This window comes from Chiloscyllium punctatum, chromosome 2 (genome assembly GCF_047496795.1).
Source record: "Chiloscyllium punctatum isolate Juve2018m chromosome 2, sChiPun1.3, whole genome shotgun sequence".
Taxonomy (NCBI): Eukaryota; Metazoa; Chordata; class Chondrichthyes; order Orectolobiformes; family Hemiscylliidae; genus Chiloscyllium; species Chiloscyllium punctatum.
The window spans coordinates 60,090,737-60,114,540 of NC_092740.1; the positions used below are offsets into that span (position 1 = coordinate 60,090,737).

At 41.5% G+C, this 23,804-nt stretch overlaps 1 protein-coding gene across 13 annotated transcripts in view; it reads right to left on the bottom strand.

Annotated features, from left to right (window-relative positions):
* Nucleotides 1–23,804, bottom strand: part of kiaa0825 (KIAA0825 ortholog) — a 432,289-nt gene that overhangs the window by 376,903 nt on the left and 31,582 nt on the right. For 12 of the 13 annotated variants that reach the window (XM_072583027.1, XM_072582974.1, XM_072583043.1 and 9 more), the window contains exons 3-4: nt 11,601–11,769; nt 7,010–7,679 (exon numbers count right to left, since the gene is read on the bottom strand). In XM_072583027.1, coding sequence (XP_072439128.1) covers nt 7,010–7,679; nt 11,601–11,769 — 839 coding nt within the window. The remainder of the gene's footprint in view (nt 1–7,009; nt 7,680–11,600; nt 11,770–23,804) is intronic. The other variant, XM_072583064.1, reaches the window with a different exon arrangement.

Consider the following 23,804-nt stretch of genomic DNA (forward strand, 5'->3'; position numbering starts at 1 on the left):
GTAAAACTTTATAAAATCGACAGCCCTCCTTCATCAGATGATTTAGTATTCTATGTTGAGCGCAACATGAAGAAATACTGAAGCACAGAAAATATTCTGGGTAGGAAACTTCTATGAAGAGTAACCTAATTCCCGAAGGTGTAATTGTCACACTGATTTTGAAGAAAAAAAGTGGGCAAACTAGCACAAAGTGATATTCTTTTTGACCTCGTCTTCACCAATCTAGCTGTTGCAGATACATCTGTCCATCAGAATATTGGCACAAGTGACCATGGAGAAGTCTCAGCTTCTCACTCAGGATAGTCTCGATCATGCTTTGTGCTATTATTGTGTTAATTGGAATAGATTCAAAACAGATACAGTACCTCGTGGGGCTTGATCACAGATGTGAGCTTTCTACCAACTGAGTTACAACTAATATTTTCTCTTTATTTCTATGTAATATGGGTTAAATAAAGACTAATAAGTGCATAACAGAAACAGCATAAGCACAACTAAAAATAAGCACTATATTAAGGCAAATGCATGAAAACAACTGAAGTACCGAGTTAAACAATTCTATAATCAACAGGTCAGAACAAAGCACCACAATCCCCATGTCATGAATGGTGACAGGAAGAAGAATTCAAATTACATTGTTATGATAGTCACTGAAACAGTTACTAAATTTTTAAACAGATGTTTGAATTCCATGTGATCAACTAAGAAGAAAATAAAACAAGATCATAGATATAGGAGCAGAATTAAGCCATTCAGCCGATCAAATCTGCTCCACCATTCAATATGCTGACATGTTCCTCAACCCTTCTGCCTTCTCCCCATAATCCTTGATCTCCTACCGAATCAAGAACCTATCTCCCTTTGTCTTAATAACTTGGCCTCCAACAGCCTTTTGTTGTAATGAGTTTCAGTTACCAACCTTTGGATGAAGAAATTATTCCTCTTCTCAGTTCTAAAGGGTCATCCCTTCACACTGAGGCTGTGCCCTTGAATCTTAGTCTCTCCTAAGGGTGGAAACATCTTCTCCACATTCACTCTATGCAGGCATGTCAGTATCCTGTTAATTTCAGTCAGGTCCCTATCATCTTTTATTGAGATCCATCGAGTACAGACCCAAAGTCCTCAACTGCTCCTCACATCACAAGATTCCTTCATCCCCACAATTATTCTTGTAAACCTCCTGTGGACTCCAGCGAACACCAACACATCTTTCCTTCGATGGGGGACCCAAAACTGCTCACAATAGTTCATATCTGGTCTGACCAGAGCCTTATACAGTCTCAGCAGTATCTCTCTGCTCTCATTTGCGAGCCCTCTTGAAATGAATGCCAACACTGCAATTGCCTTTCCAACTGCCAACTGAACCTGCATGTTAAACTTAAGAGAATCTTGAATTCGGACTCCCAAGTCCCTTGCACTTCAGACTTCAGAAGCCTTTCCTAATTTAGAAAATAAACAAGATATCAAGTTGTCAGAATTTGTTCTAACAAACAAACCAAAAACAATATTACCGACAAATGTATATTTAGTCAACTTACACTTTAAACCACAGAAAAGTTTCCCATTTAAAATGATCACAAATTCCCTGGCATGTACATACTTCAGACTGTTCCTTAAGTTGACACTTTGAACCAGTCTAAAGTTAGTCACCATTCAAAATGACCTGGAACCCTTCCCTTCCCCAGCCAGGTAATGTCTCAGTCCAGTGTTGACTTTCGTTGGAAAAGTTACACAATAAAAAAGTATTTTTAAACCTGTTCAAAGAAAGGCTTAAAAATTTATGTTAATTAAATTCACATATAATGCTTGGATTCAAACAATATGAATATTTGCTGAAGGTAAAGTTTGGATCCAGACATTTGGATCCATATTACAAAGGAGGAAGTGCTGGATGTTTTGAAACACATAAAAGTGGATAAATCCCCAGGACCTGATCAGGTGTACTCTTCTGTGGGAAGCTATGGAAGTGATTACTGAGCCCCTTGCTCAGATATTTGGATCATTGATAGTCATGAGTAAGGTGCCAGAAGACTGGAAAATGGCTAACATAGTGCCACTATTTAAGAAAGGTGGTCAGGACAAGCTAGGGAACTATAGACCAGTGAACCTCATGTCAGAGATGAGCAAGTTGTTGGAGTAAATGCTGAGGAACAGGATGGATATGTATTTGGAAAGGCAAAGACTGATTAGGGATAGTCAACATGGCTTTGTGTGTGGGAAATCATGATTTACAAACAAACTTGATTGAGTTTTTTGAAGTAACAAATAGAATTGATGAGGGCAGAGTAGTAGACGTGGTCTATATGGATTTCAGTAAGGCAGTTGACAAGGATCCTCATGGGAGGCTCGTTAGCAAGGTTAAATCTCATGCAATACAGGGAGAACTCGCTATTTGGATATAGATCTGGCTCAAAGGTAGAAGACAGAGGGTAGTGGGGGAGGGTTGTTTTTCAGACTGGAGGCCTGTGACCAGTGGAGTGCCACAAGGATCGATGCTGGATCCACTACTTTTCGTCATTTACATACATGATTTGGATGTGAACATAAGAGGTATAGTTAGTAAGTTTGCAGATGACACCAAAATTGGAGGTGTAGTGGACAGTGAAGAAGGTTACCACAGATTACAACAGGATATTGATCAGATGGGCCAATGGGCTGAGGAGTGGCAGATGCAATTTAATTGAGATAAATGCGGGGTGCTGCATCTTGGAAAGGCAAATCAGAGCAGGATTTATACAGTAGTAAGGTCCTGAGGACTGTTGCTGAATAAAGAAACCATGGAGTGCAGGTTCATAGCTCCTTGAAAGTAGAGTCGCAGGTTGATATGATACTGAAGGCGGCATTTGGTATGCTTTATTTTATGGGACAGATTATTGAGTACAGGAGTTGGGAGGTCATGTTGCAGCTATATAAGGTATTGGTTAGGCCACTCTTGAAATATTGCGTGCAATTCTGCTGTCCTTTCTATCAGAACGATGTTGTGAAACTTGAAAGGGTTTGGAAAATATTTACATGGATGTTGCTAGGGTTGGAGGATTTGAGCTAAAGGGAGAGGTTGAGTAGGCTCAGGCTGTTTCCCTGGAGCGTCAGAGGCTGAGGGGTGACCTTATAGATGTTTATAAAATCAGGAGGGGCATGGATAGGGTAAATAGACAAGATTTTTCCCTGGGGTGGAGGAGTCCAGAACAAGAGGGCATAGGTTTAAGGTGAGAGGGGAAAGGTATAAAAGAGACCTAAGGGGCAACGTTTTTATGTAGAGGTGGTGCGTGAATGGGCTACCAGAGGAAGTGGCAGAAGCTAGTACAGTTGCAACATTTATAGAGTCAGAGAAATATACAGCACGGAAACAGACCCTTCAGTCCAACTCGACCATGCCGACCAGATATCCCAACCCAATCTCGTCCCACCTGCCAGCACCCAGCCCATATCCCTCCAAACCCTTCCTATTCACATATCTATCCAGTTGCCTTTTAAATGCTGAAATTGTACCAGCCTCCACCACTTCCTCTGGCAGTTCATTCCATACACCTACCACCCTCTGAGTGAAAACGTTGCCCCTTAGTTCTCTTTTATATCTTTCCCTTCTCACCCTAAACCTATGCCCTCTAGTTCTGGACTCCCCCACTCCAGGAAAAAGACTTCGTCTATTTATCGTATCCATGCCTCTCATGATTTTATAAACCTCGATAAGATCACCGCTCAGCCTCCGATGCTCCAGGGAAACCAGCCCTAGCCTATTCAACCTCTCCCTATAACTCAAATCCTCCAACCCCTGGGACTGGAACATCATAGCAATTACAGAAACATGGCTCAGAAATGGGCAGGACAGGCAGCTTAATGTTCCAGGATACAAATGCTACACAAAGGATAGAAAGGGGGGCAAGAGAAGAGGGGGAGTGGCATTTTTGATAAGGGATAGCAATACAGCTGTGCTGAGGGAGGAGATTCCCGGAAATACATCCAGGGAAGTTATTTGGGTGGAACTGAGAAATAAAGGGATGATCACCTTATTGGAATTGTATTATAAACCCCCCCAATAGTCAGAGGGAAAATGAGAAACAAACTTGTAAGGAGATCTCAGCTATCTGTAAGAATAATAGGGTAGTTATGGTAGGGGAATTTAACTTTCCAAACATAGACTGGGACTGCCATGGTTTAGATGGAGAGGAATTTCTTAAGTGCGTACAAGAACATTTTCTGATTCAGTATGTGGATGTACCTACGAGAAAAGGTGCAAAAGTTGACGTACTCTTAGGAAATAAGGCAGGGCAGGTGACTAAGGTGTCAGGGGGGGAGCGCTTTGAGGCCAGTGACCATAATTCTATCAGATTTAAAATAGTGATGGAAAAGGAGAGACCAGATCTAAAAGTTGAAATTCTAAATTGCAGAAAGGCCAATTTTGACGATATGAGGGAAGAACTTTCAAAAGAAATCGAGGGTTTGTTTAAGAAAAAGAAGGAAGCACATGAAAGGTATAGACAGGATAGATCGAGTGAATCCTTAGAAGAGTACAAAGGAAGTAGGAGTATACTTAAGAGGGAAATCAGGAGGGCAAAAAGGGGACATGAGATAACGTTGGCAAAGAGATTTAAGGAGAATCCAAAGGGTCTTTACAAATAATTAAGGACAAAAGGGTAATAGGGAGAGAATAGGGCCCCTCAAAGATCAGCAAGGCAGCCTTTGTGTGTAGCCACAGAAAATGGGGGAAATAATAAATGCATATTTTGCATCAGTATTTACAATGGAAAAGGATATGGAAGATATAGAATGTAGGGAAATAGATGATGACACCTTGCAAAATGTCCCTTTTACAGAGGAGGAAGTGCTGAATGCCTTGAAATGGTTAAAGGTGGATAAATCCCCAGGACCTGATCAGGTATACCCAAGAACTCTGTGGGAAGTTAGAGAAGTGATTGCTGGGCCTCTTGCTGAGATATTTATATCATCGATAGTCACAGGTGAGGTGCCAGAAGACTGGAGGTTGGCTAACATGGTGCACTGTTTAAGAAGGGAGGTAAGGACAAGCCAGGGAACTATAGACCAGTGAGCCTGACCTTGGTGGTGGGCAAGTTGTTGGAGGGAATCCTAAGAGACAGGATATACATGTATTTGAAAAGGCAAGGACTTATCAGGGATAGTCAACATGGCTTTGCGCATGGGAAGTCATGTCTCACAAACTTGATTGAGGATTTTGAAGAAGTAACAAAGAAGATTGATGGGGGCAGAGTGGTAGATGTGATCTATATGGACTTCAGTAAAGTGTTCGACAAGGTTCCCCATGGGACACTGGTTAGCAAAGTTAGATCTCATGGAATACAGGGAGAACGAGACATTTGGATACAGAACTAGCTCAAAAGGTAGAAGACAGAGGGTGGTGGTGGAGAGTTGTTTTTCAGACTGGAGGCCTGTGACCAGTGGAGTGCCACAAGGATCGGTGTTGGGCCCTCTACGTTTTGTCATTTACATCAATGATTTAGATGCGAGCATAAAAGGTATAGTTAGTAAGTTTGCAGGTGACACCAAAATTGGAAGTGTAGTGGACAGCGAAGAGGGTTACCTCAGATTACAACAGGATCTGGACCAGATGGGCCAATGGGATGAGAAGTGGCAGATGGAGTTTAATTCAGATAAATGTGAGGTGCTGCATTTTGGGAAAGTAAATCTTAGCAGGACTTATACACTTAATGGTAAGGTCCTAGGGAGTGTTGCTGAACAAAGAGACCTTGGAGTGCAGGTTCCTAGCTCCTTGAAAGTGGAGTCTCAGGTAGATAGGATTGTGAAGGAGGTGTTTGGTATGCTTTTCTTTATTGGTCAGAGTATAGAGTACAGGAGTTGGGAGGTTATGTTGCGGCTGTACAGGACATTGGTTAGGCCACTGTTGGAGGATTTGAGCAATAGGGAGTGGTTGAATAGACTGGGGCTGTTTTTCCTGAAGTGTTGGAACCTGAGGAGTGACCTTGCAAACGTTTGTAAAATCATGTGGTGCATGACAGGATAAACATACATGGTCTTTTCCCTGGGATCGGAGAGTGCGGAACTCGATAACTAGATTTAGGGTATAAGGCAAAAAAATTAAAAGAGACCCAAGGTGTAACACTTTCACCATTAACTGTGTAAGTCCTGCCCTGATTTGCCTCTCCAAAATGTAGTACCTCAGAGTTATCTAAATTAAATTCCTTCTTCCACTCCTCAGCCCATTGGCCCAAATGATCAAGATCCCATTGCACTCTGAAGTAGCCTTCTTTGCTGTCCATAACACCTCCAATTTTAGTGTCATCTGCACAATTACTAACTATACCTTCTATGTTCACATCCAAATCATTTATATAAATGACAAAAAGTCATGGACCCAGCATGATCCTTCTGGCATACCAGTGGTCACAGACCTCCAGTCTGAAAAACAACCCTCCACCACCACCCTTTGTCTTCTACCTTCAAGCCAGTTCTGTATCCAAATGGCGAGTTCTACCTGTATTCCATGAGATCTAACCTTGCTAAGCAGTCTCCCGTGAGCAACCTGGCCGAACGCTTTACTGAAGTCCATATAGATCACGTCCACCGCTCTGCCCTCATCAATCCTCTTCGTTACTTCTTTAAAAAACTTAATCAAGTTTTTGAGACATGATTTCCTGTGCACAAAGCCGTGCTGACTATCCCTAATCAGTCCTTGCCTTTCCAAATGCAAAGATAAAAGTTTTCAAAAATAAGAGAAAAAGGGCACAAATCCTTTGATCAACAAGAGAACACTGATGTGGTTTAAAATCTCATTCTAGGATGACACTTCAATATGGTAGCACCCCCTGACTAGTAGTCCACTGTCAACTTGCAACACGTGTTCAAGTCCAGGAGCACAGCTCGAAGACAGATCCTTCTGATTCATAAGTGACAGTACTACCACTGAGCCAAGGCTGGCAATATGGCAAACATTAATTTGGATAAACAAATATGTATATGACCAAACATATTAAAATTATTCTGAATAAAGCAAATAGTAAAGGAAGCCACTGACCCACAGAATGTACTGCTCCTTTTTGTTTGTTTAAGCTTTTGCTTGTCTTCATCAAATTTTGGGTATTTTTCCTCAGCTGTTGCTCACAAAGTTTTTCAATAATGAGATTGAGTTCATCTGTAATATTCTGTAAGTATGCATTATTGATAAATTTCAGTACTTTAGAATCCTCCACAAGTGTATGTAAAGCATACATATCTTGTCTCAGCATTGTACACATCGCAGGAATCATGTTTTCAAACCCATGAGCCACTTTGTCGAAACTGATCTCATCAGTGTTGGTCAAAACATTATTCTTCAGCATATTTTGTATAGATTTGCACTGGATACTTTGATATTTGGTTAGAACTTCAGATTCAGGGTACAAAAATAGGAGTTGCTGAAGACATTGTGCTTTGAATTGAATATTTGGAAGGACATCATTTATTTCTTGACAATTTTGAAGTTTATCCACTAAGAACCTACGCAGATGTAACCTCACGTCATCCCACACAGACAATGCATCAAGAGAGTCATTGAAGTCAACAGCATGAACTGAAGTACTGGAAGGAACATGAAATGAAGCTCCACATGAATTCAATGGAAACACAACACCACACTCAGAGGAGAGATCCAGGAGTAGCTGCAACACCATTTCTTCTGAGCCTTCTTCTGTCTTCAGAAAGTGAAGCTTTCAGTAAAGAAAATAAGAGACGAGAAAAAATAAAAATGGATAACTGTAGAACTGACATCAGTAGCAACCAGTTATTGTTTATTCTCAAAACACATAATAATGATATCATAAATAATCCAAAACAGATGCTGCACCCTCAACAAATTGAAGAATATTATTGAGTATAATGAGAATATATGTTGTACAATGGTTTTAAAATTCTTCTTCAGCTATAAATCCACAATTGATTTACAGCAAAAAGTAATCAGTAAATTTTGTATTATTTATTCTCATGGTATTTTGACATAAAATTCGCACTCTTGATATTAAAGATGCCATGGATTTTGGAGAAAGCAATTGACACAAGGGTCTTGATTTCTTTTGTGTACTTTTAAAAATATTATTTCATGGAATGTGGACATTGCTTCATCAACTAGCATTTACTGTCCATATCTCATTGCTCCTAAGAAGGTGGTGACAAGTCAGACATTTCTTCATATTTCTGATTGCATTAAGACAGTACAATCAATCAGTCACCCAATTACATTTTATATTTTCTCATCCCTTTTTTCCCTCTGGTTGTTCTGTACACAAGACTCAGAATGAGTAAATATGGGCTCACTGTGTTCCTCTCACATATACACAGATTTAGCTGAGCTTTCCTCAGATATTTCTATTCTACAGCAGAATGCTGGATTTCACTCAGTGTCAGCACAATATTACACTGGTGAATCATAAGCATACCATGTCTCTTATTTCTTTATCTAATATACAAAGTATATGTTGATATATTTGCTGGCCACAAAAGCATTAAGGCCTGGATTCTCAAAATAATGGAAAATGGGTGACAAGCTCAGAAACTGGAAGTCCCAACTCGAAACAAGGCACTTCCTAGTTTCGAATGCCAAATGGTTCACCTTTCGCATATGAGTGTTTCATGGAGACATCTGCCCAACTGAACTAGCAGCTGCCACTCTCAGGTCAGATATTGGTAACCTAAGAGCATGAAACCCAGAGAGTACAGAATAGACCTGGGAAGAGCAGGTCTAAACTATCAAACTTCTTTGGATACTCAAGATACCCCTTTAAATATGGTCCCGAGGCATCTTTGGGGGAGGTCAGGTTCTCTTTCAAGGTACAGGGACAAATAAGCATAAAACTGAATTTTCACCCTCACAGAGGCATGGATGTACCCTGCGGATACATACATTTGCACCACTGGCCACTTCCGGGTCATTTTTCTCGAGGTGAGATTGAGGAAGGAACATCTCCAAAAAACAGTCAATTAAGAGGAAATCATTGGAGTGGATAAAGAGTGGAGTTGGAAGAAGCACAGCAGGTCAAGCAGCATCAGAGGAAGCAGGAAATCGACGTTTCAGGACAGAACCTTTCATCAAGACTGGGAGAGGGGAAGGAGGCTGTGAAATAAATACAGGGACAAAGCTGGGGCTGGGCAAATGGTCGGTGGGATACCGATAAGTGGACACAGATGGGAGGCAGTTGTGATTGGTCAGTGGAAAGAGTAGAGCGGATAGGTGGGAAGGAAGTTGGACAGGTAGGGTCAAGTTAAGGGGACAGGATGGAGGAGGCTGTACTTCGTATGAGCTGTGGAGATTTGGAAGCTGGTGAATTCTAAGTTAAGGCCATATGGTTGAAAGCTCCCGAGGCAGAAGATGAGGTGTTCTTCCTCCAGTTTGCATGTGGCCTTGAGTTGATGGTGGAGGTGACTCAGGACAGACATATTAACAGAGAAATGAGTGGGGGAGTTGAAATGGATGGCGACTGGAAGGTGGTGTTGATTGGACTGTACAAACCATAAATGTTCCCTGAACCAGTCTCGGAGTTTGCGCTCGGTGTCTCCAATGTAGAAGAGACTACGTCAGGAGCAACAAATGCAATAAGTCAGGTTGGAAAAAATCTCTGCTGATCTTGGAATGATTCTTTGCGGCCTTGGATACATGTGGGGTGGGGAGGGAAGAGGAGGAGCATGTTTTGCACCTCCTGCAGCTGCAGGAGAAGGGTCCAGGTGTGATTGGTGGGGAGAGGAGTCGTGGTGGGAATGGTGCCTGCAAAAAGCTGCTCGGGATGGAGAGGTAAATATCATTTTGGCGTTGGGGTGGTGGGGGCAGGGGGGTCAGACTGCAAATGGCAGAAGTGTCGAAGGATGATGTGTTGGACTTAAAGATTAATGGGGTGGCATGTGATGACCAGGGAGTCTCTACCCTTGTTGTGATTGAGGGAGGTTTTCTTTGAGGGCAGAGATGCGGAAAACAAAGGGAATGCAATTGAGGGCGTTGTTTGATCATGGGGGAGGAGAATTTTGGTGGTTTGAGTAGGAGGACATCTGGGGTGTCCTGGAGTCAAATTGCTCATCCTGGAAGCAGATACGGCGGAGGCAGAGGATTTGGGATTATGGGATCACATATTTGTGTGGGGGTGGGGGGAGGAGGAGGTGTAATCGAGGTAGCTGTGGAAATCGGTGATTTTGTAATAGCTGTCGCCAGTCAGTTGGTTTTGGATGTAGGTTTGCTTGCTGAGCTGGAAGGTTCATTTCCAGATGTTGCGTCACCTTCCTCGCTAACATCTTCAGTGGACCTTAGGCGAAGCACTGCTGATAATTCCTGCTTTCTACTTATATGTTTGGGTTTCTTTGGGTTGGTGACGTCATTTCCTGTGATGAAGTCACTTCTGGTTCCTTTTCTCAGGGGATAGTAGATGGGGTCTAACTCTATGTGCTTGTTGATAGAGTTCCGGTTGGAATGCCACGCCTCTAGGAATTCTCGTGCGTGTCTTTGTTTGGCTTGTCCGAGGATGAATGTATTGTCCCAGTCAAAGTGGTGTCCTTCCTCATCTCACTAGTATCCTTACATACAGATGAGGAAGGACACCACTTTGACTCGGACAGCACATCCATCTTAGGACAAGCCAAACAAAGAGACGCACGAGAATTCCTAGAAGCGTGGCATTCCAACTGGAACTCTATCAACAAACACAGAGTTCAACCCCATCTACCACCACCTGAGAAAAGGAAAAGGAAGTGAGACTTCACCACAGTAAATAGCGTCACCACAGGAAACTATATCACCAACCCAAAGAAACTCAAACATATAAACAAAAAACAAGAATTATCAGCAGTGCTTCATCTGAGGCCCACTGAAGATGTTACTTAGTAGGGTGACGAAATGTCTGGAAATGAACCTTTCAACTCAGCGAGCAAACCTACATCCAAAACCTCAACCTGAGCTACAAATCTTCGCAAAACTCACTCAGTTGGTTGCCGGAGATGGAGACAGAGAAATGCAAGAAGGGGAAAAAGGTGTCAGAAATGGGCCAGGTGAAGTTGAAGTTGGGTGGAAGGTCTGGATGAAGTGGAAGCACTGGGTAGCGCCAACACAGTCATCGATGTAGCAGAGGAAAGGTGGGGCATGGTGCCAGTGTAACTACGGAAGAGGGAATTGTCCATGTACCCATAAAGAGGGAGGCACAGTTCAGATATGGGTACCCATGGCAAACTCTCCGGTTTGTTGGAAGTGGGAGGATTGAAAGAAAAAGCTGTTATGGGTGAGGATCAGTTCCGCCAGGTGGATGACAATGTCAGTGGAGTGGGACTGGTTGGTCTGCAGGAGAGGGAGAGACGAAGGGCCTTGAGGTGGGGAGTTCCTGGCCTAAAGGGGATTGTCCTGGACAACAGTGTTGAGGTAAGAGGAGTTGGGTTCAGTGGGGAATGAGCAGGCAGAGACAGTCAGTCAGTCAACCGGGTCAATCAGGTTATGAATTTTGGGGAGAAGATAGGGGGAGTTAAGGTGAGGACAGTCCCACTACTACAGCTAGTAGTGGGGCAGAGCAGATAACAGAGCGCTGGGCCGCCACATAATATTAATTTTCAAGAAAACCCTTCCACTTCATTTGAACATTTAAAAAACAATAAATCTTATTTACCAGTGCTTTAAGAAAGTTTGTCAGCTGATCACATGGAGTGGTGAATGGTTTAACACAGGAAATATTGTAATTGCTTAACCACTGTAAGCTGTCACCAGTGTTCTGTAGTTTTCCTCCCATACATAGCTTAGTAAGATCTGATTGCAGCTCCTTCATAATCTGCTCAATACTGAAAGACAAGAGTGGAGAACGATAAGGAACAAATCAAATGAAACATTTTTATGAACCAAGGCTATGCAAAAGGAACAACAATGTTAACACCTTGGGCAAGCAATAAAATTGTGTTTTGATCCTTTCATAAAGAAAATATAGATGATGGAGGTCATTTGCCTCAAGTTTACCCTTTCATCTATGATTATCCCAATCACAGTATTAAATAAACTGTTGATTAGATCTACCATTTCAAATTACACTGTACTGGTTGGAAATAATTCCAGCTACCTGCTAAGTTTTGTATTTGCACTTCTTTTCACATAAGACTTTTACAAATGTGTAATTATCTATTTCTTGCCATCCTTGCTACAACTTGAAAAAGGTGCTACAAATTAAACTTTGCTATTCAATTTAGTATTCTGAAACTGGAAGATACATAGATGATAATGAGCCCATTTCAATGAATGCCAAAACAGACTGCTAAAATTCAGTATGAACTTCTGATAAAACCCACTCAATCCCAGGAATCGCAGTACTGCCCTCTTTGGTAATGGTATGGGAAATGCCCCGATAGGCTTTGTTTTCACATCCCGTGGGGGTCATCTCTCTATGTCGAATGACATGGCCCAGGATTGTGACTTGGGCTCTTGTGAACTCACTCCTTGCCAGGTTTATCACCAAACCCACTTCCCGAAGTCGATTTCACAATTTTGATAGATGCTGCAAATGTTCCGACCACATGTCTAGCCAACTCATTGCTCTAATTAATCTTACCCTAAACTTTGACACGTAGTCCAAATATGTGGTGTCTGAGCTCTGACTCACCAACTTCTCCTTAATTAATTTCAGTGATCTGCTCACCTGAGGCCCAAAAACAGACTGAACTTGGAAGATTCCTTTGGAACATCCGTAATTGCAAAAAGTACAAATGCCATTCCTTTATCCCAACCCTCTGGATAGTATGGACTGTAAGCCCTCAGCATAGTCTTTAAAGTTTGTCGCTACCGTTCTAATGTTTCCTGCTATCCTGGAAGGTGTACAGTGGATTTGAATTGTTTATTCGTAAGCTATCCATAACTTCTTTGAATAACTTTAATGTAAAACTTGATCCTTGATCCAATTGTATCTATGAGTTGCCCATATCGAATTTTAAAAAAAGTAAATCTTCTATAATACTTTTAGCTGTGATACTGCTTAATGGAATGGTGTCTAGAAATCTCATGGACACATTCATTACGATCAACAAATACTGATTCCCACTTATTTTTTGTTTTAGGTACAGATCTAACGCAATCGTTTTAAAACTTTTACAAAAGGTTCCTCAAATTCAGGGATGAGTGTGAAAGGTGTTGGTTTTATCACTGCCTGAGGTTTTCGACTTCCCTGACACATATGAAATGTCTGGCAAAATTCAACATCCTTATGCAGTCCAGGTCAATAAAAGGAATTTGGCTTGAGTTTTATTTACTCCCAAATGACCTCTTACTGGTAATTCACGTGCCAACTGCAACACCTTTTTATAACCCACCAGTAATACAACTTGATGAACTTCTGCCGATTTCTCATCCACTTGAATATGTGATGTTCTTCATTTCTTCATCAAGATGTAATTTTTCAGATAGCAACATTCTGGGATATACTCAAATTCTTCCGTGTATGCTTTTTGATATAACTGTTTTAATTTTTCATCTTTCTATTGTAATTCGGTTAATTTCTCTGAACTACAAACATCTACTTTGTACTCCATCTGTTCTGGTTTTCTTCTTAGCCATTTGATCAATTTGATATTTCCTCTTCCTCAACCTGTGGCTTTTGCAACCTTGTTACCACACAGTCAGGAAAAATACCAGGACATGCTTTCTGTAATCCATCAGTTGCCTGATTTTCAACCGACTTTTCAACTACACAAGGCATCACTCCCACCTGTGATTTAGTTATACCATTATCAAGGTAAAACTGGATTCCTAAAACTGAGAATTTCTCCGTTAGCCATACCACCACTTCATCACTTTTCACCGAGTCTCCAATCTCACTTTATAGTATGGAGACTTTGTGTCTCACCATGAATACCACATATTACCACGTTTTCTGGCAATATTCTTTCTAAATTACATATCTCCCCATCTCTCATCGTCAAAGACAGACTTGCTCCCATATCTCTTAAGATTTTAATTTCATTACCTATTCCTCCTCGCATATATGAGTGAACTTTACCCTCATAACTATGTTCTTTAAAGAGATCTGGCACTTTCTTCTCAATCAACCCTTGATCAGTCGTACATTCTTTTGCAGCGTTTTAACTTCCATTGTGCTTTCCTTTACCACTTCAACAAATCTCACTGGCTTATCCTATTTTCTCACATCCACCTTCCCAGTGTTTTTTCTAAACCATCTTTACTATGACTTCATGTGGCCCACTTTACTGCAATGAAAATACCTGAGCTTTTTTTACTTCTCTTCCCCCTCATGGGTTTCTTTTCTGCCCTGCAGTAAATTATCTTAAATGAAATCTCCTTTTTCCTTACCATCTGAGGATTTCTCTTTTCCCCAAATTTTAACACTCACAAACTAAAATTGATTTTTGAACCAAATCATGATCATCTGCTATTTCTGCTGCTAATTTTGCATGTTAAGCTCTCTGATCTTCCACATGAGTTCTCACGACTTCAGGAAGTGAATTTTTGAACTTCTCCAAAATAACAGTCTCTCTAAGAGCGTCATATGTTTAAATTATTTTCAATATCCTTATCGACCTATTAAAATTACTTTGTTTAAATTCTTTCAAACTCAACATACATTTGACCAGGGTCCCTCCTTAGATTCTCGAAGTGTTGTCTATAGGCGTCTGTTACTAGCTCACATGCACTTAAAATGGCTTTCTTCACCTGATTATATTTCCCAGATACCTCTTCTGATACTCATTCAAATATCTTATTGGCTCTACCGACTGAGTTTGAATCAACAATACCCTCATGATCGTTGGCCATTTCATGTGTTTCGCCATCTTTGCACATGAAAAAGGCTTCTCCAACCTTCTCATCGCACTAAGGTAACGCTTGTTTAAACAGATCTCCACCAGGCCTCTGGTTATGATGTGTTTGCTTGTCATCATTATTCTCCTCACTAAGCCGACCTTCTACCTTTGCTTCCGCCCTTTTCAGTCAACTTTCCTGTCCAATTGCCAACTTCTGAAGTTCAAACTCTCTTTCTGCTTTTCTTCTCTCTCTTTCTCCTTTCTTCTGGTAGGGCTACTCTTTTCATTTTTGTTTTCCTTTCCTTGAGCTATTCTCTCTTTCTGTTGTTCTTCTGCCTTAAGTCATAATTCAAACTGTTTAAATGTACTTTTCATGCTTAAGCTCCTCCATTTTCAATTGAATTTTAACCACTTCCAAAGATCACAATGGCATTTCTGGCAATTGTAAATGCTGCATGATTGCCACAACTATTTCCTCTTTTCTCACAGACTCAGGCAACTCCAACTTCAGCCTGTCTGCCAATGTGGAAAGCTTTGCCTTGCTCACTTTCTCTAAAACTCCTGAAGTTATTTCTTTCATCCCATGAAACCCTTACTGCCTGAAAGAGCCATTATTACACAAGGCCCATCCTGGTTAAACCAACTGAATTCAACAGCTGAATTAAAAGACCCTAACACTTACCAGTCCTTGTCTTTGAGTCCAATAATCCTAAACTCCAAACTGGATTAGAGATTTTGATCCTGTCAAGAGCTCCAGTTTGTTAAGGACCAGATCAGAAGGTTGCCGAGACTCTAATTTCGCATTTCAAAGGTAAATATAAAGTGCTGTGTTCCAGATGCAATTCAATTGGTCAAACAATTCCATGTTAAGCACATTGATTTAAACACGCTAATTAAAATACAACAAAAAGAAAGAAGAACTGAAAAAAATGCTATAAATCACAGTTGGACAGGCAGTATCCATGGAGAGCAAGCTAACATTTCAATTCTCGATAACTCTTCATCAGAGCTCCTAAAAGAAAGAGGAACTTGGAATAACTTAAACTCTGTTGGAGAACTTAGAACAGTAGATTATATTACCACTGAACAATAACTATTCCAAGATACTAAAATCCCATAAACACGTTCTTGGCAATAGGCAAATTCAGAAAAACAGAACTGTCTCACATTTAAATCCAGCAGCCCAGAGAAAAACCGCCGAGAAAACTTGGGGAGTGCAGCAGCCAGAAGAGATTACTGCCTTCTGACCCTGCTGAGACCCTAGCAACTGTTGCTGAAGAAACTAAAAATTCTGATTCTATGAGAGCTTGACCCCACCCATTCAGGCTGCTTCTATTGCTCTAACTCTTAAAACAAAAACCAAGGCCTCACAAGCTGCTTACTCTGGGTTTTGGTAGACTGCACTGTACCTTTGTCTTAAAATCTCACTTAAAGTCATAGAGATGTACAGCACGGAAACTACCCTTCAGTCCAACATTTCCATGCTGACCAGATATCCCAACCCAATCTCGTCCCACCTGCCAGCACCCAGCCCATATCCCTCCAAACCCTTCCTATTCATATATTCATCTAAATGTCTTTTAAATGTTGCAATTGTACTAGCCTCCACCACATCCTCTGGCAGCTCATTCCATATACATACCACCCTCTGTGTGAAAAAGTTGCCCCTTAGGTCTCTTTTATATCTTTTCCCTCTCACCCTAAACCTCTGCCCTCTAGTTCTGGACTCCTCACCCACCCCAGGGAAAAGACATTGGCTATTTATCCTATCCATGCCCCTCATAATTCTGGAAACCTCTATAAGGTCACCCTTCAGCCTCTGACGCTCCAGGGAAAACAGTCCCAGCCTGTTCAGCCTCTCCCTTTGTCTCAAATCCTCCAACCCTGGCAACATCCTTGTAAATCTTTTCTGAACTCTCTCAAGTTTCACAACATCCTTCCAATAGAGGGAGACCAGAATTGCATGCAATATTCCAACAGTGGTCTCGCCAATGTCCTGTACAGCTGCAACATGACCTCCCAACTCCTGTACTCAATACTCTGACCAATAAAGGAAAGCATGTCAAATGCTTTCTTCACTATCCTATCCAACTGTGATATCTACCTCACTTCAAAAGAACCAGGACCAAATAACCTCTTGAAGCCACAGCATCATCACATCATCACAATGTACAATTGCATTTGGGGCAAAGGGGATCTAACGTCATCTAAGGTCAAGTTGGAAATACAGATCACAGTTCAGCATATCAATAGATTTTTTTAAGCCAATTACGTGATCATTTTAATTCCATATTTCACATCCAGTGCCTGGCAGCCAATATGATAAGGATAAGAACATTGGACATAGAACCAAATTACCTACTCTTACACCTAAAAGCGGTTCCACCATTCAACAAGTTCAAGGTTGATATAGGTGCAACTTAATTCCACGTTTTTGCCTCATAATTCCTTAGCTGTCAGAAACCGAACTCGGCACTGAATAAATTGAATAAATGTACCAGCCTCTACTGTTGCTGCAAAACACCACATTCCTCATAAGAACAACCCTCAGAGAAAATAAATTTTCTCCATCTGTCTGAAAGGTTCTTACTAAATTCAGAGCATTATAGAGTTATGCAGCATGGAAACTGACCCTTCAGTCCAACTCATCCATGCCAAACAGATATCCTAACTGATCTAGTCCCATTTGCCAGCTTTTGGCCCAGATCTCTCAAATCCTTCTTATCGATATGTCCATCAGATGCCTTTCAATGTTGTAGTTGAACTAGCCTACACCACTTCCTCTGGCAGCTTGTTTCATCCACAAAACTAACTTCTTCCTGGGATTTGACCTATCAAGACCACTTCGGATCTTATATGTGTTTCAGTAAGATTATCTTCAGTTCTTCTGAACTCCAACTGGGATAGGCTCAAGCTAATCAACCCTTCTTCCTAACATCATCCCAGGAATGAGAATCTTTTCTAACCTGTTTCCAGGAGGAGACCAAAACTATATTTAACACTCCAGATTGGTCTCACCAAGGCCTAGACAGCTGCAACAAAATTTCCTTATTTTTATATTTATTCCAGTGGCAACAAATTACAGGTCATTCTGGTATTAGGCACATTTCATTAACTCGAATTTGCTGTAATGCGATTGATGAACTGTGGACAGAGTTTCTAAAGTGCAAACTTTAAAATGTGTGTTGGCTGTAATATGATTACATCGCCAACACTTCACGGACTGTTTTTAAAGTGCGATTTTTCTGTAATGTGGGGTTGTGCGTTAAAAAAGAACTATATGTACAGCATTTAATTTGCCTTCCTATTCACTTCCTTTACCCGTACACATACACGTTACAGTTCATATACCAGGACTCCAAGATCACTTTGAACCTCATTTCGCTGTTCTACATTTCCTGCCAAAGCATACAAGTTCACACTTTCCCACAGCATTATCAAACTATGAGATTTTTGCGAATTCACTTATCCTGTCTCTATCCCTTTCTGGAATCTCGATCTCTGCCTGACAGTTTGTTTTCATGTCTAACTTGCTGTCAGCAGCAAATTTGGTCCCTTCATCCGTGCCGTTTATAAGGACTGCAAATAGGTGAGGCCTAACACTGATCTCCTTGAGACGGTGTCTCAGTATTGACTCTGACGTGCTGCTTGGAAACAATAATAATCTGGTTTAACGTTTGGAGTTATTTTTGAAAATATTGATCATGTTTTACGAATGTTTCTTTTCACTATTTTAACCCATCCATTAAACTAACAGGTAACAAAGTATCACAATTGCTAAACAAGTTATCTACTACAATATCAATATATAAATAAAACCCCAAAGTAGCTCATGATTTTTGTTGCTTTTACTTTTGAAGTCAGTTATTGAATTCATTGATAACGTTTGATTTAAAAAGATCATTTTCTCATAATGCCAATTTCCATTCATCCTTATAATCATAAAAACAGAGAAATAAACATGAAATACCTAATCATATAGTTTAATTAAAAACAGCAGGATCAAACGAAGATGCGAAATAAAATCAATTGGACAAGTACTGAAAAGTACTTCGACAAATGGGCTGGATAAAATACCAACTAAAATTGGGAAGAAGGATTTTTAAAGGAGTTTAATAAGGTAAAAATTTAAATACACTGAAATTGATACTTCAACAAAATCAAAGACCTTTTTCTCAAATCTGAATAGATAAAATGAAAACAAAACCACGCTTGTGACCCAATTAGGCACACATATATCCAGCCATTGACCGACTTTTGTCAATCACTGTGTGAGTGAGGCACATGATTTCACAGATCCCCCAGCTTTTAAAATTCTTTTTCAAAAGGTTTTCATTGTATGCAGCCTCAAATCACTAATTAGAAAATATATAATGAATTTCATTCGGAAGTCAGATTCAAGTAAATCTTAAACTATAGAATCTACATACTAGCTACAGACCTAAGTCAACTTTACAAAATCAGCAGTTTCTGTAATTTGTTTCCAATGAGTAGAGAATTTGACAGCTAAACTTCAGAGGATCATCCTACCTGTTAAATGAAGCAGCAGAAACTTAACTTTGAGCTTAGGTCCTTTGCTTCACAAACATAGTTGGAATTTGCATGAATTAATTTTATTTTATTGACATCTCAGCAGATATTGTCTTATTCATGAGAAAAGATGATGCACAAACTTTCCAAAGTTTTGTTTTTAACAACTATTTTATTCAGAATACGTCATAATGCACAAGAAAAATGTTTGAGCAGTTCTTCCAACCAAAGTTGACTGAGTTACATAACTAACTCTAATAATAACAATTTAAGAGCGACTATAGTTGCCTTGAAAGTGTTAATCGTCAACCTGCAGAGTTTATCAACTGAAAAGACTTCCATTCCATTCAATTATGCGATCATCCACATCAAGTTCTGGATGTCTGAGCCACAAACCTGGGAGCAACCATGATTCTTGAATGTCAGAAAACTTGCCTCTCTCCAAGGTTCTTGAGCCATATAGGAGTCTTTTCTAAACCGCTTCTAATAGGAGACCAAAACTATATACAACACTCCAGGTGTGTTCTCTCCAAGGCCTGGACATATAGGAATGGCCACTGTGACACGTGTTAGCTCTTCCAAACACGGCTTGTGATACCTTTACAATACCGTCAGAATGACAGACTACTAAAATAAGTTGTTCGTACTTTTACAAGGGCCATAATGAAACAGACTCTGGATTAGTGGTGCTGGAAGAGCACAGCAGTTCAGGCAGCATCCAAGGAGCAGCGAAATTGACGTTTCGAGCAAAAGCCCTTCATCAGGAATAAAGACAGAGAGTCTGAAGCGTGGAGAGATATGCTAGAGGACGTTGGGGGTGGGGAGAAAGTAGCATAGAGTACAATAGGTGAGTGGGGGAGGGGATGAAGGCGATAGGTCAGGGAGGAGAGGGTGGAGTGGATAGGTGGAAAAGGAGATAGGCAGGTAGGACAAGTCCGGACAAGTCATGGGGACAGTGCTGAACTGGAAGTTTGGAACAAGGGTGAGGTGGGGAAGGGAAATGAGGAAACTGTTGAAGTCCACATTGATGCCCTGGGGTTGAAGTGTTCCGAGGCGGAAGATGAGGCGTTCTTCCTCCAGGCGTCTGGTGGTGAGGGAGCAGCAGTGAAGGAGGCCCAGGACCTCCATGTCCTCGGCAGAGTGGGAGGGGTAGTTGAAATGTTGGGCCACGGGGCGGTGTGGTTGATTGGTGCGGGTGTCCCAGAGATGTTCCCTAAAGTGCTCTGCTAGGAGGCGCCCTGTCTCCCCAATGTAGAGGAGACCGCATTGGGAGCAACAGATACAATAAATGATATTTGTGGATGTGCTGTCCACATGAGAACACTTCAACCCCAGGGTATCAATGTGGATTTCAACAGTTTCCTCATTTCCCCTTCCCCCACCTCACCCTAGTTCCAAACTTCCAGTTCAGCACTGTCCCCATGACTTGTCCGGACTTGTCCTACCTGCCTATCTCCTTTTCCACCTATCCACTCCACCCTCTCCTCCCTGACCTATCACCTTCATCCCCTCCCCCACTCACCTATTGTACTCGATGCTACTTTCTCCCCACCCCCACCCTCCTTCACAATTGGACCCAATTGACAGTCAGAATATTGAGCAGGAAGACCATCTATAACACAGCATTGTTGTGTCCAAGAGGCCAGAGATACCTCTTTAAAACACACCCGCAGGTAAATTAAGTCTTATTTAGAATTAACTTAATTGTTTAACATTACACTGGTAATCTTGCAACTAGGCCCTACTACATGCAAAGGATATGTGGATTTTGGTAGATTTGCAATCCTTGACTTTTTGCACTGCTGAATATCTTCCTTTCCATGTGAATGTATGCTTAATATCTTCTGGTGATTCCATTTAAAGTTTTATGAGAATGGTCTCAGGAATAAGAAATTTCAGTGAGAAGAGACTGAAGAAATTGAGACTGTTTTTCTTGGACAGAAAGAGGCTGACGGAAAATTTGGTACAGATTCTCAAAATCACGAGTGGTTTTGATAGAGTATATAGAGAAATACTGCTCATGTTCATAAAAGAAACAAGACAACATAGGTTTAAAGTTAAGAGCAAATGAAGCAATAATGATCTGAGAAAAAACATTTTCACAGAGCAAGTAGTTAAGGCAAGGAATGTCTGGAAATGTGGTGGAAGCTCAATTGAGACATGTAAGGCATTGGATGATTATTTGGATAGAAATAGTGTGCAGCAATATGTGGAAAAGACATCATATTGGCATGAGGTTTTAGAACCATTACAAGCACAAGGGCTGAATGTTAAACACAGAAGAAAGCCAGTGTTATGACTCTGTAAATTACCTACACATAACATGCCCTATTTACTGTGTTTTTTTTCACTGTCAAGAGACAGTGCATTAACATTGCATGGAGTTACAGCCAGATCGCTCTTAATGCACAAGTCAAGATATCCTGAGTGCTAAGTTATGAAGCCTCTCATGACAAGTCAGCAAGTTGAGAAATATCCTGAAGAATTTCCATTTGAACCTTCCGTCATCAGCAATCCTTCTATGTTTCATTACTAAATTACCCTGAAATACCTAAGCACCTCTTGGACAGCACTGAACCTGCATGAGACAGTATTTTATGCAGCTTTTCTAGTACAACCAAAGCAATATGTGGCACAGCAGATGTATGACCAGTCAATCAGACATCTCCCACCCTTGAATGGTGTTTCCATCTAAAGACGATTACATAGAATAAACTTTTTCCGACTGATTTACATGGTATCATTACTGATTCTGGGTTCACATTCTCAAGGTGGATGTAAGTGTTGAATGACGTATACAAGCCAGGTACTGGATGAGTGGTGCTGGAAGAGCACAGCAGTTCAGGCAGCATCCAACGAGCAGCGAAATCGACGTTTCGAGCAAATGCCCTTCAGCAGGAAGGGCTGATGAAGGGCTTTTACCCGAAACGTCGATTTCGCTGCTCATTGGATGCTGCCTGAACTGCTGTGCTCTTCCAGCACCACTAATCCAGTATTTCGTTTCCAGCATCTGCAGTTATTGTTTTTACCTCGTATACAAGCCAGGCCCTAGTAACATTCCTCGCACATTTGGGTGGCACGGTGGCTCAGTGGTTAGCACTGCCGCCTCACAGCACCAGGGACCCAGGTTCAATTCCAGCCTTGGGCAACTGCGTGTGGAGTTTGCACATTCTCCCCGTGCCCGTGTGGGTTTCCTCCGGGTGCTCTGGTTTCCTCCCACAGTCCAAAGCTGTGCAGGCCAGGAGAATTGGCCATTCTAAATTGCCCATAGTGTTAGGTGCATCATTCAGAGGGAAATGGGTCTGGGTGGGTTACTCTTCAGAGGGCCAATGTGGACTTGTTCGGCCGAAGGGCCGGTTTCCACACTGTAGGTAATCTAACCTAATTCCATTTAGCCTCAGTTTTGCCCATAATTAAAGTATAACACCTTTGCTTCAATCCCCAATGTTTTGGTTCCAGGATCCCTGGCATCCAATGCTATCTCCAGTAAAGGAGGCAGCTGCTTGTGAAAAATGAGCAACTCTTGGCTATCTCGTCTTCTTTCATCCTTGTACGCAATTATGTGTGACTTTTCTGTAAAGATTATTTACAATGATGTTACACTGGTGCCAACTATGTTCCCACTACAAGATTGCTTCTTCCTTGATTTCCCACTATATCTAAATACAGTCCTGACTTCAGCAGCTGGAGTGGAGGAAATGGCCTGTTAACTTGGAAGATCTGCGCAGTTGTCTCTTGGTCCCTTGGGCCTAGACGGCATAGGCCAGCTGATAGTCTCGTGTCCAGATGCAGGTTTACCTTCCTTGGCTTGGCAAACTTTGAGATCACAGCAAAGCAGAAGGTGAAGGGGCAGGCAATTCTGGAGTGTTCTGAGAAACTTCAGAAAGGGAGTGGGTGGGGATATGACCACTCTGACCCCTCAAAAGGAAGGTGGCACCTAGAATGAGGTCAAGATCTTTCTCAGTGGGCGGCAAGGTGACACAGTGGCTAGCACTGCTGCCTCACAGTGCCTGAGACCCGGGTTCAATACCCGCCTTAGGCGACTGACTGTGTGGAGTTTGCACGTTCTCCCCGTATCTGCGTGGATTTCCTCCAGGTGCTCCAATTTCCTCCCACAGTCCAAAGATGTGCGGGTCAGGTGAATTGGCCATGCTAATTTGCCAGTAGTGTTAGGTAAGGGGTAAATGTAGGGGTATGGGTGGGTGGCGGGTCGGTGTGGACTTGTTGGGCCGAAGGGCCTGTTTCCACACTAAGTAAGTAATCTAATCTAATCTAATCATCTTCTCACACTGCCTTGATACTGACTACCTATGGATAGATGAATGAAGTACAGGTCTTGTGCATATCCAGCAGACAGTATTTTGATGGTGGAATGGAGGCAGCCATCCAAACGCATGCTGGTGTTAGGACATGACTGATTATGGCGGTGGAATTCTTCACTGTTCAATTCAGCACACCAAGTGCCTCTCACAGATCTGAAGTGTGTCTATGCAAATGTACGTTTTAAAATTTGCATGAGTCACACTGGCTGCTCAACACTTATTGCC